The following is a 15549-nucleotide window of genomic DNA, read 5'->3' as shown; positions in this document are numbered from 1 at the left end:
GATCGATGATGTCAGACCTACAGCCACACCCCCCTACAGTTGTAAACACACACTAGGTGAACCCTAACTCCTACAGCGCCCCCTGTGGTTAACTCCCAAACTGCAACTGTCATTTTCACAATAAACAATGCAATTTAAATGCATTTTTTGCTGTGAAAATGACAATGGTCCCAAAAATGTGTCAAAATTGTTCGAAGTGTCCGCCATAATGTCGCAGTCACAAAAAAAAATCGCTGATCGCCGCCATTAGTAGTAAAAAAATAAAAATAAAACTATCCCCTCTTTTGTAAACGCTATAAATTTTGCGCAAACCAATCGATAAACGCTTATTGCAATTTTTTTTACCAAAAATAGGTAGAAGAATGTGTATCGGCCTAAACTGAGGGGAAAACATTTTTATATATGTTTTTGGAGAATATTTATTACAGCAAAAAGTAAAAAATATAGAATTTTTTTCAAAATTGTCACTCTATTTTTGTTTATAGCGCAAAAAATAAAAAACGCAGAGGTAATCAAATACCACCAAAAGAAAGCTTTATTTGTGAGGAAAAAAGGACGCCAATTTTGTTAGGGAGCCACGTCGCACGACTGCGCAATTGTCTGTTAAAGCGACGCAGTGCTGAATTGTAAAAACGCCTTTGGGCATTTAGCAGCATATTGGTCCGGGGCTTAAGTGGTTAAAGAGGAAGTAAACCCCCCCCCCCAAAAAAAACGGGAAAAAATAAAACAATGCAAGAGAAAGGCATAATGCGCTAGTATGCTTCACCGGAGACAGTGAAGAATCTAGTACTGTATGTATTTTTTTCCATTATCTGTGCCCCTTTCTGACGATCATGTGCTGGTCGGAGCGGAGGGAATATTTCTTCAGTTTCGGGTGCATGCCCATTCAGCTCCGCTCACATGTTTTTCTGCCTTGGCTCAAAAATGTATAGCGTCCACAAAAAAAGGGGATAGATTTATGGAATTTTTTTATAATTTTTTTTATTAGTAATGGCGGCAATCTGCGATTTTTATCATGACTGCGACATTATGGCGGACACATCGGACACCTTTCACGCTATTTTGGGACCATTGTCATTTATACAGCCATCAGTGCTATAAAAATACACTGATTATGGTGTAAATGCAGGGCTGGTGCAAGGATTTTTGACACCCTAGGCGAAACCTCATTTTGCCGCCCCCATTGGTCCCGCCCCTGACTCCACCCCCTTTGTCCTGTACATGTATACGATGGAGGGGGTGGAGATTTTTGCGGCGCCTCTCCACCTATTTTTTTCAGCCATGGTCCACAGGCTCACACCTGTGCCTCTGGACCCAGCCTAAAGACAGTATAGGGCAGTATATGGACAGGCTAGGGTAGTAGAGGGGCAGGCTAGGGCAGTATATGGACAGGCTAGGGTAGTATAGGGACAGGCTAGGGTAGTATAGGGGCAGGCTTGGGTAGTATAGGGGCAGGCTAGGGTAGTATAGAGGCAGGCTAGGGTAGTATAGGGGCAGGCTAGGGTAGTATATGGACAGGCTAGGGTAGTATAGGGGCAGGCTAGGGTAGTATAGGGGCAGGCTAGGGCAGTATATGGACAGGCTAGGGTAGTAAATGGGTAGTATATGGACAGGCTAACTGTGTACCTGCCTGTCTGTATGAGCAGACAGATACACAGACAATGCTTTACAGCCTCCTAGTAAAATTAAAATAAATGCACATTTTTTTTAGCTACAAAAAGATCTGCATTTATTATTTTTTTACAAAGGTGAACTTGAACCTCCACAGTTCAGATCACCCCAATTCCTGTATTTTCACACCTCAGATCAGGCTCTCTCAACCTTTTAACCCTAGCCTAGAGGAACCCCAAAAATGATTTTCAGGGAACCCTTACTAAAAACCAGTTCATTAGGGGGCAATAGGAACAATGGTCCTTATACTGGTGGAAGAATGTCCCACTTAAAGTGGTGCTCAGAATGCCACTCTTAAAGACAACTAAAGATATTTGTTGTCATGCTGCTGGCTTTGCTAAGTGATGCTGAACCTTGAATGAAGGCACCATCAAAAATGTGGTTCATCAGCCACAGCTCAAGGAACCCCAGGGTTCCACAAAACCCTGGTTGAGAATGGCTGCCTCAGATCATCCCAATTGCTTCATCACTGTAGTCCTCTTCACACATTTTCATCATTGCACCACCCTGAATGCCTGTCCCCCCCACACCTCTGTTCCACACACTATCCCCCCCCCCGCACCTCTGTTCCCCACAGTATCACCCCCCCCCCCCCGCACACCTGTATCAACCCAGTATCACCCCCCCCCCCCCCCCTCTGTTCCACACAGTATCCCCCCCCCCACCTCTGTTCCCCACAGTATCCCCCCCCCCACCTCTGTTCCCCACAGTATCACCCCCCGCACCTCTGTTCCACACAGTATCACCCCCCACCTCTGTTCCACACAGTATCACCCCCCCCCACCTCTGTTCCACACAGTATCACCCCCCCCCCCACCTCTGTTCCACACAGTATCACCCCCCCCCCCCACCTCTGTTCCACACAGTATCACCCCCCCCCACCTCTGTTCCACACAGTATCACCCCCGCACCTCTGTTCCACACAGTATCACCCCTGCACCTCTGTTCCACACAGTATCACCCCCCCCCCCCCACCTCTGTTCCACACAGTATCACCCCCCCACCTCTGTTCCACACAGTATCACCCCCCCACCTCTGTTCCACACAGTATCCCCCCCCCCACCTCTGTTCCCCACAGTATCCCCCCCCCACCTCTGTTCCACACAGTATCACCCCCCGCACCTCTGTTCCACACAGTATCACCCCCCCACCTCTGTTCCACACAGTATCACCCCCCCCCCACCTCTGTTCCACACAGTATCACCCCCCCCCCCACCTCTGTTCCACACAGTATCACCCCCCCCCCCACCTCTGTTCCACACAGTATCACCCCCCCCACCTCTGTTCCACACAGTATCACCCCCGCACCTCTGTTCCACACAGTATCACCCCTGCACCTCTGTTCCACACAGTATCACCCCCCCCCCCCCCCACCTCTGTTCCACACAGTATCACCCCCCCACCTCTGTTCCACACAGTATCACCCCCGCACCTCTGTTCCACACAGTATCACCCCTGCACCTCTGTTCCACACAGTATCCCCCCCCCCCCCCCTCTGTTCCACACAGTATCACCCCCCCCACCTCTGTTCCACACAGTATCACCCCCCGCACCTCTGTTGCACACAGTATCACCCCCCCCTCTGTTCCACACAGTATCACCCCCCCCCCTCTGTTCCACACAGTATCACCCCCCCCCTCTGTTCCACACAGTATCACCCCCCCCCCCTCTGTTCCACACAGTATTACCCCCCCATACTTGTTCTCCACTATATTCCCTGCACCTCTGTTCTCCACTGTACCATCCCCCCCCCCCAAATCAGTTCCTCCGCCGCACATCTGTCCCCCTGTGTACACAATGCAATGCAGACAACAGAGTGAAAGTTTTCTTTTTTTATTCAGCTGAGAATGCCGCCTGTTTTTCTCACCTCGAGGAGCATGACGCTGATGCTGCCTGTTCTCCCACAGCAGATCTCTGACGATCCAGGAGGAGGAGGGGGGGGGGGGAGACAATCACGGCAAGCATAGGCAGGGATCCCAGTTCCATCTCACCCGCGCCAGCCGACTCTATGTTAATGCAGCACTTCCGGGCTGCTCCTTGTCCCGACGCTCTCCCCTGCTCTTATTGATGCTGCTAGGGCGGCACTACAGGCTGGGGACAGATTGGTCCCGGAGAAAGCAGGCTGACAGAACGGGGACGGAGAGAGCCAACTGTTTTTGCACAGAACGCTGGGATGTCTTGACTCCTAACAGGCGCATTTTATCGCCCCCCAGCCTGGCACAATAAGACGCCTATGCTGGTTTATGGATGGTGACGCCGGCCGGCCCTGCGGGTATTTAAAAAATCCGAATCCCCAGCTGAGGATCCGGATTTTGCCGCTCTCCCAACCCTGGCGCTCTAGGCAGCCGCCTGACTCGCCTATTGCTAGCGCCGGCCCTGTGTAAATGACACTGGCAGGGAAGGGGTTAACCACTTGGGGGCGAGGAAGGGTTTAAGTGTGTCCTAGGGAGTGATTCTAACTGTGGGGGGGGGGCTGAGCTACAAGTGACATGACATTCATCACTTCTCCCGATGACAGGGAGCATTAGATCTCGTGCAGCGGTCGGCAAGCGGTTAAGCAACAGGTTCTCAGTCATGGCTGTAGAATCACTGAAATACTATCAACACTAAAGAGTAAAAAGTTAAAACAAAGAAAAGTTTCAAAGAGAGCTAATCCTGTATGTAGCACTACCCCTGAAGGAGCTGCTGGTTTGATTTGGGTGGCACGTTACCTCTGTATCCCTGCAGTCTAGGGCTCTGGATGAGAGCTGTAATAAAGTCAATGTCCACACGACAGGTGTCTTTTCTGTGCTTTTATTACCCAGCCGGGTAAAAACCATAGAAGTAGAAATAGGTGAAGGGATAGAAGAAATGGAAATGGCAGATTCAGGGTTAATTGGTACGGGAAACAGTCCTGCTTCCAAATATAAACTTCTTCGCCACTCTAGCCAGAGTAGGTATAGTTAGGGTTGCCACCTGTCCAGGATTCACACGGACAGTTCGGGTTTGGAATCATGTGTCCGGGTTTCAGACTGCCTGAAACCCAGACACATAATTTAGATTGGACTATGGTTTCCCAACAGGGTTGTTGGCTGCAGTTGTCTAAGCTGAGAGTGTCTGTTGCTCTTTCACACTGCTTAAAGCCAACATTAACAAACCCCGCCCCCCCCAAACACACCCCTTCTCTCTCCTGCCTCTGAGTAAGTACAATAAGGCAAATTAGGGTTCTCAGAGCACCCCTTACATCAGAGTTCCCCTTTACACCAAAGGCCACAGTGTTTCCCTTTACATCAGAGTCCTCTGCGTACATCAGAGTTCTCAGTGTCCCCCCTTAAATCAGGGTTCCAAGAGCATCCCTATGTCAGAGTCCCCAGAGTTCTCCCTTACATCAGAGTCTGCAGAGTCCCCCCCCTTACAGTGAAAGGGAACTCTGCGAGGTCAGATGTAAAATGGGACTCTGTGGATTCAGATGTAAAAGGGGACTCTATGGATTCAGATGTAAAAGGGGACTTTGTGGATCCAGATGAAAAGGGGGACTCTGTGGATTCAGATGTAAAGGGGGACTCTGTGGATTCAGATGTAAAGGGGGACTCTGTGGACCCAGATGTAAAGGGGGACTCCATGGATTCAGAAGTAAAACGGGGACTCTGTGGAGCCATGGGGACTCTTGTTATTAACTTCATATGATTAGAAATGTTATTTAATAGCAAAATATATGTATAGTTTATACTATAAAACTAAATTACTGTGCGCCGCTAAAGTGTTTGGGTTTGACTTGAAGAAAATGTGGCAACCCTAGGAATAGTGCACCTGGATGGGCCTCTCTCACCAGCCTAGCAGCCAGAGTGTCACTTGGAAACTTTAGGTTGAAGTCTCTGCCACAGACCCTCCTAAAGGTGGAGACAATCTCGGTCCAAAATCCTTCTCAACCGAACTCAGCACCCGGATCTCCATCAAACAGCTTTAATTACATCAGAAAACTGATAGGCGACCATCGTCCAGTCTCTCAGATACGAAGTGTCCTTCGATGAGCAAATAGGTAGACATGTGCACAGCAAAAATTTTCGTTTATTTCTGTTTCGTTTCTGTTCGTTTATCGTGATTCGTAACGAGTCGTAATTTCGTAAGACGTTAGTTATCGTATTCGTACTCTTTAGTATTTTCGTAACACTCTTTTTTCCGTTTCCGTTTTTTTTTGTTAGTTTATTTTTCGTTGAATCGAGATTCGTATTTTCGTTATGTTTTGTATTCTGCTTCGTTCGTATTTTTTGAATGAATTTATTTGTTTATTCGTTTTTACGTTGGTATATTTTTCGTTTTTTTAGATTCGTATTTACATTATATTTACCATCGTGCCGCATTCGTATTTTCGTAGGAAATAGATCTTCGTTGTTTTATCATCATTCGTATTTTCGTGTCTTGTTTCATTCGATTGTAAAAACGTGCTTTAGTAGATCTTAGTGCATTCGTAATTCAGTTAAAATACATTTTACGTTGATTCAACACACTACTCATTGTAATTTTGTAAATCTAACTTGGCTGCGATAGACTACTTGACGGTCTTACTGATACTGACTGATTATTACTTTCGTAAGATTGTTTGAGTAAATTTGTAATCGGGCCTTAATTCGTTATTTTACGCAATGTGTCAGAATTGCTCCGCTAACGCTGCTAATGTGTGTTGTAAATCATTCGTACTTTCGTAAGTACATCGCAGCAAATCTTAACCATTCGAAAATGTCATACTTTACTTTCGTTTTCGATGCGCGGCTTATAGCCTCCGCCCCTGGACTCCATTTTGAGACGGTGTATGAGTGCGTGGTTTGGCGAGGGAGGAACAGAGAGCAGGGCAGAGGTGGGCTTGTCGAATTTCGACTTGTTTTTGTGTGGTGGTTTCACTGGTTTGCTATCTTTTGGGCAATTAAAATCATGTATAGGAGTGAGAATGGACATGTGAGTGTTGAGACTGAGAGTGAGAATGTTGGTGTTAGTCAGTGTGTTGATGTGAGACTTGTTGGTGTGACTGAGAGTGAAGTGGAGGAGAGGTGTGGAGCAGATGAGATGAGTGTGGTGGAGGAGAGGCATGGAGGGGAGAAGAGGCATGGAGGGAAGAGGAGGCGTGGAGGGGAAGAGAGGAGTGGAGTGGAGGACAGGTGTGGAGGAGAGGAGAGGAGTAGAGTCGAGGAGAGGCATGGAGGGGAGAGTAGGCATGGAGGGAAGAGGAGGCATGGAGAGAAGAGGAGGCATGGAGAGAAGAGGAGGCATGGAGGGGAAGAGAGGAGTGGCGTGGAGGAGAGTAGTGGAGTGGAGGAGAGGAGCGTAGTGGAGGAAAGGCGTGGAGGAGAGAGGAGGCGTGAAAGGGAGGAGAGGAGGGTAGTGGAGGAAAGGCGTGGAGGAGAGAAGAGGCGTGAAAGGGAGGAGAGGAGGGTAGTGGAGGAAAGGCATGGAGGGGAGAGGAGGCGGGGAGGGGAGGATTGGTGTGGAGTGAAGCCGAGGCATGGAAGGGAATGTGGAGGTGTAGTGGAGCGGGAGCATGGCAAAGAAAGGAGACATGTGGCCCCTCCTATGTCAGATAGTGCGGACTCAGATGTGCAGCAGAACAAGCGAACCAAGAGACAGAAATCAAGGGGACCCATATATACCAAAGAGGAGAATGCTGCATTGGTTGCTGCAGTATCAAAAGAAAAAGTGACACTCTTCTGCCAATCCGTGCCAGCATCTGAGAAGTCAGCAGCCTGGGAACGAGTCCGGGACTCCGTGAATGCGGTCTCCAAGTTTCACAGGCCCACCAATGGCGTCAGACACAGGTAATTAATATTAAAATATTCTTTCACTCTTGTGTAAAAAATACACAGTTTTGTAGTCAATAACAAAAAAGTAACAGTTCAACGTAACCAAAAAATTTATTTGTCACAGCCACATGCTGAACAGTATACATATAACCATCACAATGTGAAAAGAAATGTGGTTTTCAAAAAACATTAATCTAAGTATTTGTTTTTTTATTAATGTAATTGTAATGTTTATGTACATTTGCAGGTTCTATGATTGTCGGGCAACGGTTACAAAGAAGATGCAGAGGCTTCGACTAGGACAAAACCGAGGAAAGCCTATCAAGTTGCGAGAGTGGGAGGCGGAGCTAAGAGATGTCCTTCTGGCAGAGGATGTCCCTGGATTCAGCAGCAGGGGTCAAAATCATAGAGCTGGTGGTGAGGAAAATTAAATATATCATTATAATTTATATATATTGCAGTTATAATATATTTGTAAAGCTATCTTATTGTTTATGATGACTACACATGTATGACTTTTATTTTTATTTTTTTACATTCATGTTTTCCAGATCAAGAAACATCATCCTTGGAAGGATCAGCTCCAACTCCAAGTACATCCTATCAACAACATTCTGGTGGTGAGTACCCAACACAAAGGATATCTAATGAACTGCTATTTACTACTTGGACCAAGTCACTGTGCCATGCAGACCGTCACAGTTGAGACAATTAGGTGCCGTTTCTGTCTCCCTGGCTACTCAGCTTTCACTATCACAGTCGAGAGCAGAAGGCTCGTTATGCACAGTGAGCCGAAAAAATAGCAATGCAAAATAGTGGGCAGCAATAGAGCAGCTGAAGAGAACTTTTTAAAATTAACCAGCAGGTGATTGGTTGGTTGCTATGCGGCCCTAACAAACAACATTATGCTGGATAACTTCAGCAACTTCTGCTCCACCCACTATAGTATTTATTGTGTCTACGGTTCTGTGTGCCCAAGCAAGGTAGCAAGGTCAGAGCTGTGGATGCTGAATTGTGACGGGGGCAGAGCTGCGTGGGGCTGTTAGGTGAAGGTGGGTCAAGTTGCAGGGTGGGACAGAGAACACAGCTGTTCACATGTGCTGTGAAGGTGGGTGAAATTTACCACTGTGAAGGGGGTTCAGATCAGAACATAATTGTGAAGGGGAAACTGTCATGTGAAGGTTCTGATCAGGTTCTGAAGGTTCTGAAGGTTACATCAGCTTCTGAGGAAGCTGATGTAAGAAATGTGATTTTTAAATCAAAAGGTGGGTATAGTAGTAGTATGTATGCACCCTTCCAAATTCAAACTTGCCTGCTTTCATTTTGTGACTAGATTTTGAGGGATGCCGAGAAAGGGGTGAGAGCTCCGCCAACAGCATAGTTTGAAAGGGAGTCCTTCTCTCATCGATCACAGGGGGGGAAGAGAGAGGAGAACACATCGATAACAGCTTTGATTTGACATTGCCGTGTTCCCCGCCGCTTGCTGCCACATACATCCCCTCCTCCGGGACTTTTATCCTGTCCAATCCCAGGACGGGCGATCTGTAAATTAAAGTTTCCTGGCCATGGGGCAGGGCTGTTTAGTAGCGGGAAAACATCAATTGAAATGAAAGCGTTTATCGCTCTTTACCTGCAGCACATGTAGGCTGCATGGTGGGCACAGGGTGCATTGGTGGGCACAGGCTACATAGGTGGGCACAGGCAGGCTTCATTGGTGGTTTTGGATAAAGTTGGTGTTAATATTTTTTTTTAATATTTTATTCTGCATAAAACAATTTTGTGTCATTTAATGAGATAATTTATGAGGGCGTGTTTAGGGGTTGAATTAGGGGTGGGGCAAGCTAAGGGTTGGGTGTGGCAACTAACTGTTGGCTAGTAACCCTTGAGGCCTGGCTAGTAGCTAATTTAGCCCTGGTACTATGTATATGGGGGTTGTAGTAAATGATATGTAGATACTTGATAGCATATTTTACATATATTTTGTTAATCTTAAAAATTGCCAGAAATGTAACATCTGTTTTAACACATCAGCAACTTCTGATTATATTTTACATTTCCTCAGTCCATTTTTGGTTGAATATTTGATTTCATAGTAGAAAATATTGTAGTTATACGACATATCTCAGGCAAAAATTGTAAATACAGCTGTTGACTTTTTCATGAACATTACCTTGACTCTTCACTCTTTCTTCCGTCTTTAACAGAAAGCTGCATTCAAGACCCTCCAGCATCGGCTTCTGGCAGGACCATTGCTCCTCCTCAGGGTAAGTGCATGATCTGGGAAGAAACAGGACACAGCACTAACTCCATTATCATCATGTACCCTATTTACACATAGGCATTTTCATGTAATACACCTAAAAGTTCAATTTAAAAATTCGTACAAAAATGACACCTCATACCTTTAGAACGTGAAAGTGAAAGGGACACTGTGATTTGAAGGGGGATTGATATATCAAGGAGGACTGCGCAAACTGTGGAAATAAATGAGAGTGGCTGTGATGTCAGAGATTCATTCCTATCACAAAGATTTTTTGCTGAACTCCACCGTGTTGAAATTTTTTTTCTGCCTTTGGTTCTTTTAATGATTTTGAATTTAGTAGCCCTTATTGAAAGGTGTTCAACAGCTCTTTTGCGCTTTTTTTTTAAACTACCGTTAAGCCTATAATATCTATACATAATATCTCTATAACCTGTATGGTTTAGAAGATATTCGCCCTGCAAACCTAGCACGGCACACTAAATTACTTACAAGGTTATTAGCTCATAATGAGCTAGTATGCTGTGCATACTAGCTCATTATGCCTTTGCTTTACAGGTATTTTTTTATCTTTTAGTGGGTATAAAAGCGCTACAAAGGTTTTTGCAGTAGGATATCAAAAATACTACGATAATAAATTTAGAAGACATATGCCCTTTTTACCTGCAACCTACTGGGACCCTTTAAGAACTTTATCTTCAACATTATCTTCACTCTTTCTTCCGTCTTTAACAGAAAGCTGCATTCAAGACCCTCCAGCATCGGCTTCTGGCAGGACCATTGCTCCTCCTCAGGGTAAGTGCATGATCTGGGAAGAAACAGGACACAGCACTAACTCCATTATCATCATGTACCCTATTTACACATAGGCATTTTCATGTAATACACCTAAAAGTTCAATTTAAAAATTCGTACAAAAATGACACCTCATACCTTTAGAACGTGACTGTGAAAGGGACACTGTGATTTGAAGGGGGATTGATATATCAAGGAGGACTGCGCAAACTGTGGAAATAAATGAGAGTGGCTGTGATGTCAGAGATTCATTCCTATCACAAAGATTTTTTGCTGAACTCCACCGTGTTGAAATTTTTTTTCTGCCTTTGGTTCTTTTAATGATTTTGAATTTAGTAGCCCTTATTGAAAGGTGTTCAACAGCTCTTTTGCGCTTTTTTTTTAAACTACCGTTAAGCCTATAATATCTATACATAATATCTCTATAACCTGTATGGTTTAGAAGATATTCGCCCTGCAAACCTAGCACGGCACACTAAATTACTTACAAGGTTATTAGCTCATAATGAGCTAGTATGCTGTGCATACTAGCTCATTATGCCTTTGCTTTACAGGTATTTTTTTATCTTTTAGTGGGTATAAAAGCGCTACAAAGGTTTTTGCAGTAGGATATCAAAAATACTACGATAATAAATTTAGAAGACATATGCCCTTTTTACCTGCAACCTACTGGGACCCTTTAAGAACTTTATCTTCAACATTATCTTCACTCTTTCTTCCGTCTTTAACAGAAAGCTTTTCAGGAGTTAAATGTGCGTGTCATATGCTGATAAATATGTTATCTAATAAAGAAAAAAGATTTTCTGTTTAAGGCATTTTCTGTTTCTGCAATTTTTATATTGTATTTATTTACTTCTATAAAGGTTATTTTATTAAATAACCTTTTAAATTTTTTTAACTTTAGGATATAAATGCAATGTGTAGATTTACCTAAATAAGTTTAAATTGATTTTTTGTTTTCTCTCAATCATTAATACAACTTATCCCCCCTCCCCAACTCAATCTTTCATTTGCTCCATTATTCAATATTACTACTACATAAAAGTCTAATCTGAATAAATTCATTACTATGAACGCTTTCATCATTCATCAAACTTTGCCTATCTTATCTATTTCAGATCAGCAATACCACCCTGAGAGGAGAGTACAGTGCAGCCCGCACTCTCCTGTTCTTCTTTTGGAGAGGCTGGAGATTCAGCCAGAGATTACCCCTATCATTCCCCAGACTCCTGATTTCTCCCCCGGCCCAGAGGAGGAGCACAGAGGACAAGGTTCATTCATTCAGCCACCCCATGCCCTGATGCCACCTACTGCTGTACCGCCTTTCCCAACTGTGCAGGAGATCATTCTGAGGGAGCTTATAGAATTAAGGTGTGACAACCGAAAACTACAACGAAAGGTCAAAAGGCTTACCCGGCTTACCCATCAGTTGAGCAGGCAGCAAACTGAGAGTTTTGAAATAATTTTGGCCCGGGCAAGCCAACAACACAATTAGGCATTGGACAGAGTATATTTTGTTTACTTGAAGATATTTCCAGACACATTGCTCCAATGCCTGGGAGCTACGATGAACATATAACCAACAAAGACGTTTTGAAAAATGAAGGCTAGACCTTCCTCTGCCCATCTCATCGCAAATTATTATGCAGAATCGATCTTTTTACTGTTCCTTGATTTTGGTAGAAACGTTTTCTTATGCTGCCAAGTTACACCTACCCAGCATGTGTGTTTGTAATTTCTATGAAAATATTTTTTTTTTTGTGAATATAAAACTATTTTTGGTCTAATATTATTATTATTATTATTATTTATTTATATACATCATCACATTATCTGCTAAATTATTATGTATTCATTTCCCACACACAATAGTATTTTATTCCGAACTTCAAACTCTAAGGGCCAGATTCACAGAGTAGATACGACGGCGTATCTGCTGATTCGCCGTTGTATCTGTTGTTCTATCTATGCTATAGATAGCCATAAGATCCGACAGCTGTAATTGTTTTACACTGTCGGATCTTAAGATGCAATACCGCGGCCGCCGCTGGGGGGGAGTTTGCGTCGTAAACCAGCGCCGGGTATGCAAATTAGGAGTTACGGCGATCGACGGCGGTTTTTCGCGTTACATAGTTACATAGTTACATAGTTAGTCAGGTTGAAAAAAGACACAAGTCCATCCAGTTCAACCACAAAAAATAAAAAAACAAAAATAAAAAACACAGTAAAATCCTATACACCCAACTCCATTCCCACAGTTTCACGTCGCAAAGTTAGTCTTTTTTTTTTGGTGCCCTAACTTTAGTCAGCAAGCGTATTGCTGTCTAAAAGTATGGCCGTCGTTCCCGAGTTGAAATTTTAAAAATAACGTCGTTTGCGTAAGCCGTCCAGTAATACGGAATTACGCTACGCGCGTCGCCGTTCGAAAAAATTACGTCACGGCGCGCAATGCACGACGGGAGTTCGGAAACGGAGCATGCGCGGTAGGTCCGGCGCGGGAGCGCGCCTAATTTAAATGGCACACGCCCATTTAAATTGTCCCGCCTTGCGCCGGAGGCCGCCGGCGTAGGTTTGCATCGCAAGTGCAAGTACTTGCGATGAAAAATTGCGGCGGTGTAACGTATCTATGATACGTTACGCCGCCGCTCTTCTATGTGAATCTGGCCCACACAGTCTACCTTAAACTATTCATTTATATTTTAATGTTTCCCCACTGTTAGTGGACACTGGACAGTAAAACAACACAGGAAGCAGGGGGGGGGGGATACTAACAGCAGTGGGAGTGTGGATACTGGAATAAGATAGCCAGGGTGAAAAATTATAGACCGAGGGGCTAGGGAGGTAGCGGAGGACAATATAAGTAGACATTAGGGAAAAACATGTATCCCACTATCACATCTTGTAAAGACACGTGGAGGCATTTTGCAATTTTGTATCTTCAAATGGTATGCAGCAGAGCTGAGTTAGGCAGAGAATGTACCCGATCGGCAGGGATGGACTGGGACAAAAATTTGGCCCTGGACTTCATCCAGACTGGCCCACTTTGACAGGACAACTCCCGCAACCCCCCCCCCCCCGGCCACCCAAGCCCCCTCTCCCCCTTCACTAGCCCCTAGCCGTTCTACTTTATTAGGCAGTACCACTGGGGAAGCTAGACATTATTTCACCCGGGGCAAAGAATCAGTTTGGTGCCCCCCCCCTTATGGGACAAGATTAGGCAGAAGTGAGAAACTCCCAGGCCATAGCTGTTAAATCAGCTGTCCGTCCCCTCCCCCATGCTCCTCTGTCGTCCCCCCTTGCTCCTCTGGTCCTCCCTCTGCTTCTTTGTTCCCCCCCAGGTGAGCGCTGTGGGTAGGGAGAGACAGAGGAGCTGAGGGGGGCGGCGGTCTGCTGTCACTGAAGCCGGCCCACTGAGCCATCGGTCCACCGGGAAACTCCCTGTAGTCCCAATGGCCAGTCCATCCCTGCCGATCGGTAAACTAATGAGAAAATATCTGCTTTCGCTGCAATGGAATTTTAATCACTATTCCAAAAGATAATACAGTTCCCAGTCTCCCTGTTCTTACCTTGCATGGAGCTGAGCAGCATTCAGATCCCTGGTGGTCAGAATGGAATCAAAATACCAGGGCCAAGATAAAGCATGAGTTTAGATTTGTAGCTCTGGGAAGTGTGGAGGTGATACACTGACAATGGCATAGAAGAAATTATTTCGATGTCAAAAAACCTAAAATAAGTAACACAACTGTATTCCATATATACATCAAAATAACATTTTTGCACATTATGCATTCCATGACACACACCAATATACTTACTCACACCCACTTAAAATATACATATACACAGTGACACACACTGACCCATAAAGACGACACACACTTTAACTGACAGACACACTGGCCAATAAATGAAGTGCCTTGTAAACAAAGCCAGACTGACCCAGACACTTAATCACAGAAAAACACAGACATACTCACATTGACCCTTAAACACACAGACTAACCCCATACTCACTCACACACAATGACAAATAAATGTGATTTATTTAAAAAAAAAAGTCATACAAGTATATCATTATAACATCCTAAGTGGGGTTTACTCTTAGTCTTAATACTTACTATGAAGTGCTGAAAAAACCTCATGTGTTTTTCTATTTGCTTCCTCCTCATCCACATCCAGGTCCAATGTTAGGCATGCATGTGAGACATGACGTCAGTAAATTGCAACTGCAAAAAAAGAGAGAGGGATATAAATTAGAAGAAATAATTAATGGAATGATGGAAGGTGAGTAGGGGAAAATTGATAAGCCACTCACGTGTTTAAGGGTGCCACAGGCAACATACTTAACCAGGATTAAATCCATAGTGTGGTGAGATGTCTTCCAAACGTGAACTGTAATATTTCTTCTTTGAGGGCAGGTGGCAGCAGTCTGCACTGCAGCAAGAGCACAGTAGGAGGAGAGCCCCAGTGTTTGTGGGAGTATTGCGAGCCGTGGAATTGTGGAGTAGGTTTCTTTATGGAATGGTAGCTTTTTTTTTTTGTGGCTTAATTTCAGAGCCAAGGAGTCAAAACATTACTCCAAAAACGAATGAAAAATAAACAAACTAACCCCAGCTTGGGTTGATAACATTCTTGCAAACGGTGGTAGTAGATATTGGATTTGTGAATGTAAACAAAAACTATTATTATTTATTAATTATTATTATTATTATTATTATTATTATTATTATTATTATTACCCTTATGCATAGATCTACTTCAATTCAAACGTTTGCAAGTTGTAAGATGTGATGGGAAATAATAAAATCAACAAAAACAAACATAGTGCATGTCAGGATTCAAAATAGATATATCAACAGAAATGAATAAATATATAGTACTTTTAGCTACCTGGAAGACTATATTAATGCTTACCTGTATGTAGGTGCTTGAAATACCTCCATTCATGGTTTAGGGGATAATTTAGAACGATCGTGCATTTTCTTAAGGTGGTCATGCCAGGACTGGCAGACCTGCGTGCATAGCATAGAAGCTGATTATGTAATACTCACC

General features: G+C 44.2%; 1 protein-coding gene and 1 long non-coding RNA gene across 5 annotated transcripts; one reads left to right on the top strand and one right to left on the bottom strand.

Moving 5' to 3' along the window:
• Positions 1-7070: 7070 nt before the first annotated feature.
• On the top strand, positions 7071-12284 carry LOC120941516. The gene is made up of 5 exons (XM_040354951.1): positions 7071-7457; positions 7690-7859; positions 7994-8062; positions 9647-9706; positions 11616-12284. Exons 1-5 carry the CDS (start codon positions 7216-7218, stop codon positions 11990-11992), a joined length of 918 nt encoding a protein of 305 aa, XP_040210885.1. The 5' UTR covers positions 7071-7215; the 3' UTR covers positions 11993-12284.
• Positions 7529-15195, bottom strand: LOC120941517. 4 transcript variants are annotated; one of them, XR_005749553.1, is made up of 7 exons: positions 14813-15195; positions 14616-14723; positions 14064-14221; positions 11157-11279; positions 10636-10707; positions 9613-9719; positions 7529-7853 (listed from the first exon to the last, which is right to left on the bottom strand). It is a non-coding gene; the product is annotated as an uncharacterized LOC120941517 (long non-coding RNA). The 4 variants fall into 4 exon arrangements; XR_005749552.1 differs by having other exon boundaries at positions 14616-15194; XR_005749555.1 differs by lacking the exon at positions 10636-10707 and having other exon boundaries at positions 14616-15195.
• Positions 15196-15549: the final 354 nt, after the last annotated feature.

The sequence above is a fragment of the Rana temporaria genome, chromosome 5 (assembly GCF_905171775.1).
Source record: "Rana temporaria chromosome 5, aRanTem1.1, whole genome shotgun sequence".
NCBI classification, from domain to species: domain Eukaryota; kingdom Metazoa; phylum Chordata; class Amphibia; order Anura; family Ranidae; genus Rana; species Rana temporaria.
This window is presented reverse-complemented; position numbering and strand designations above follow the sequence as displayed.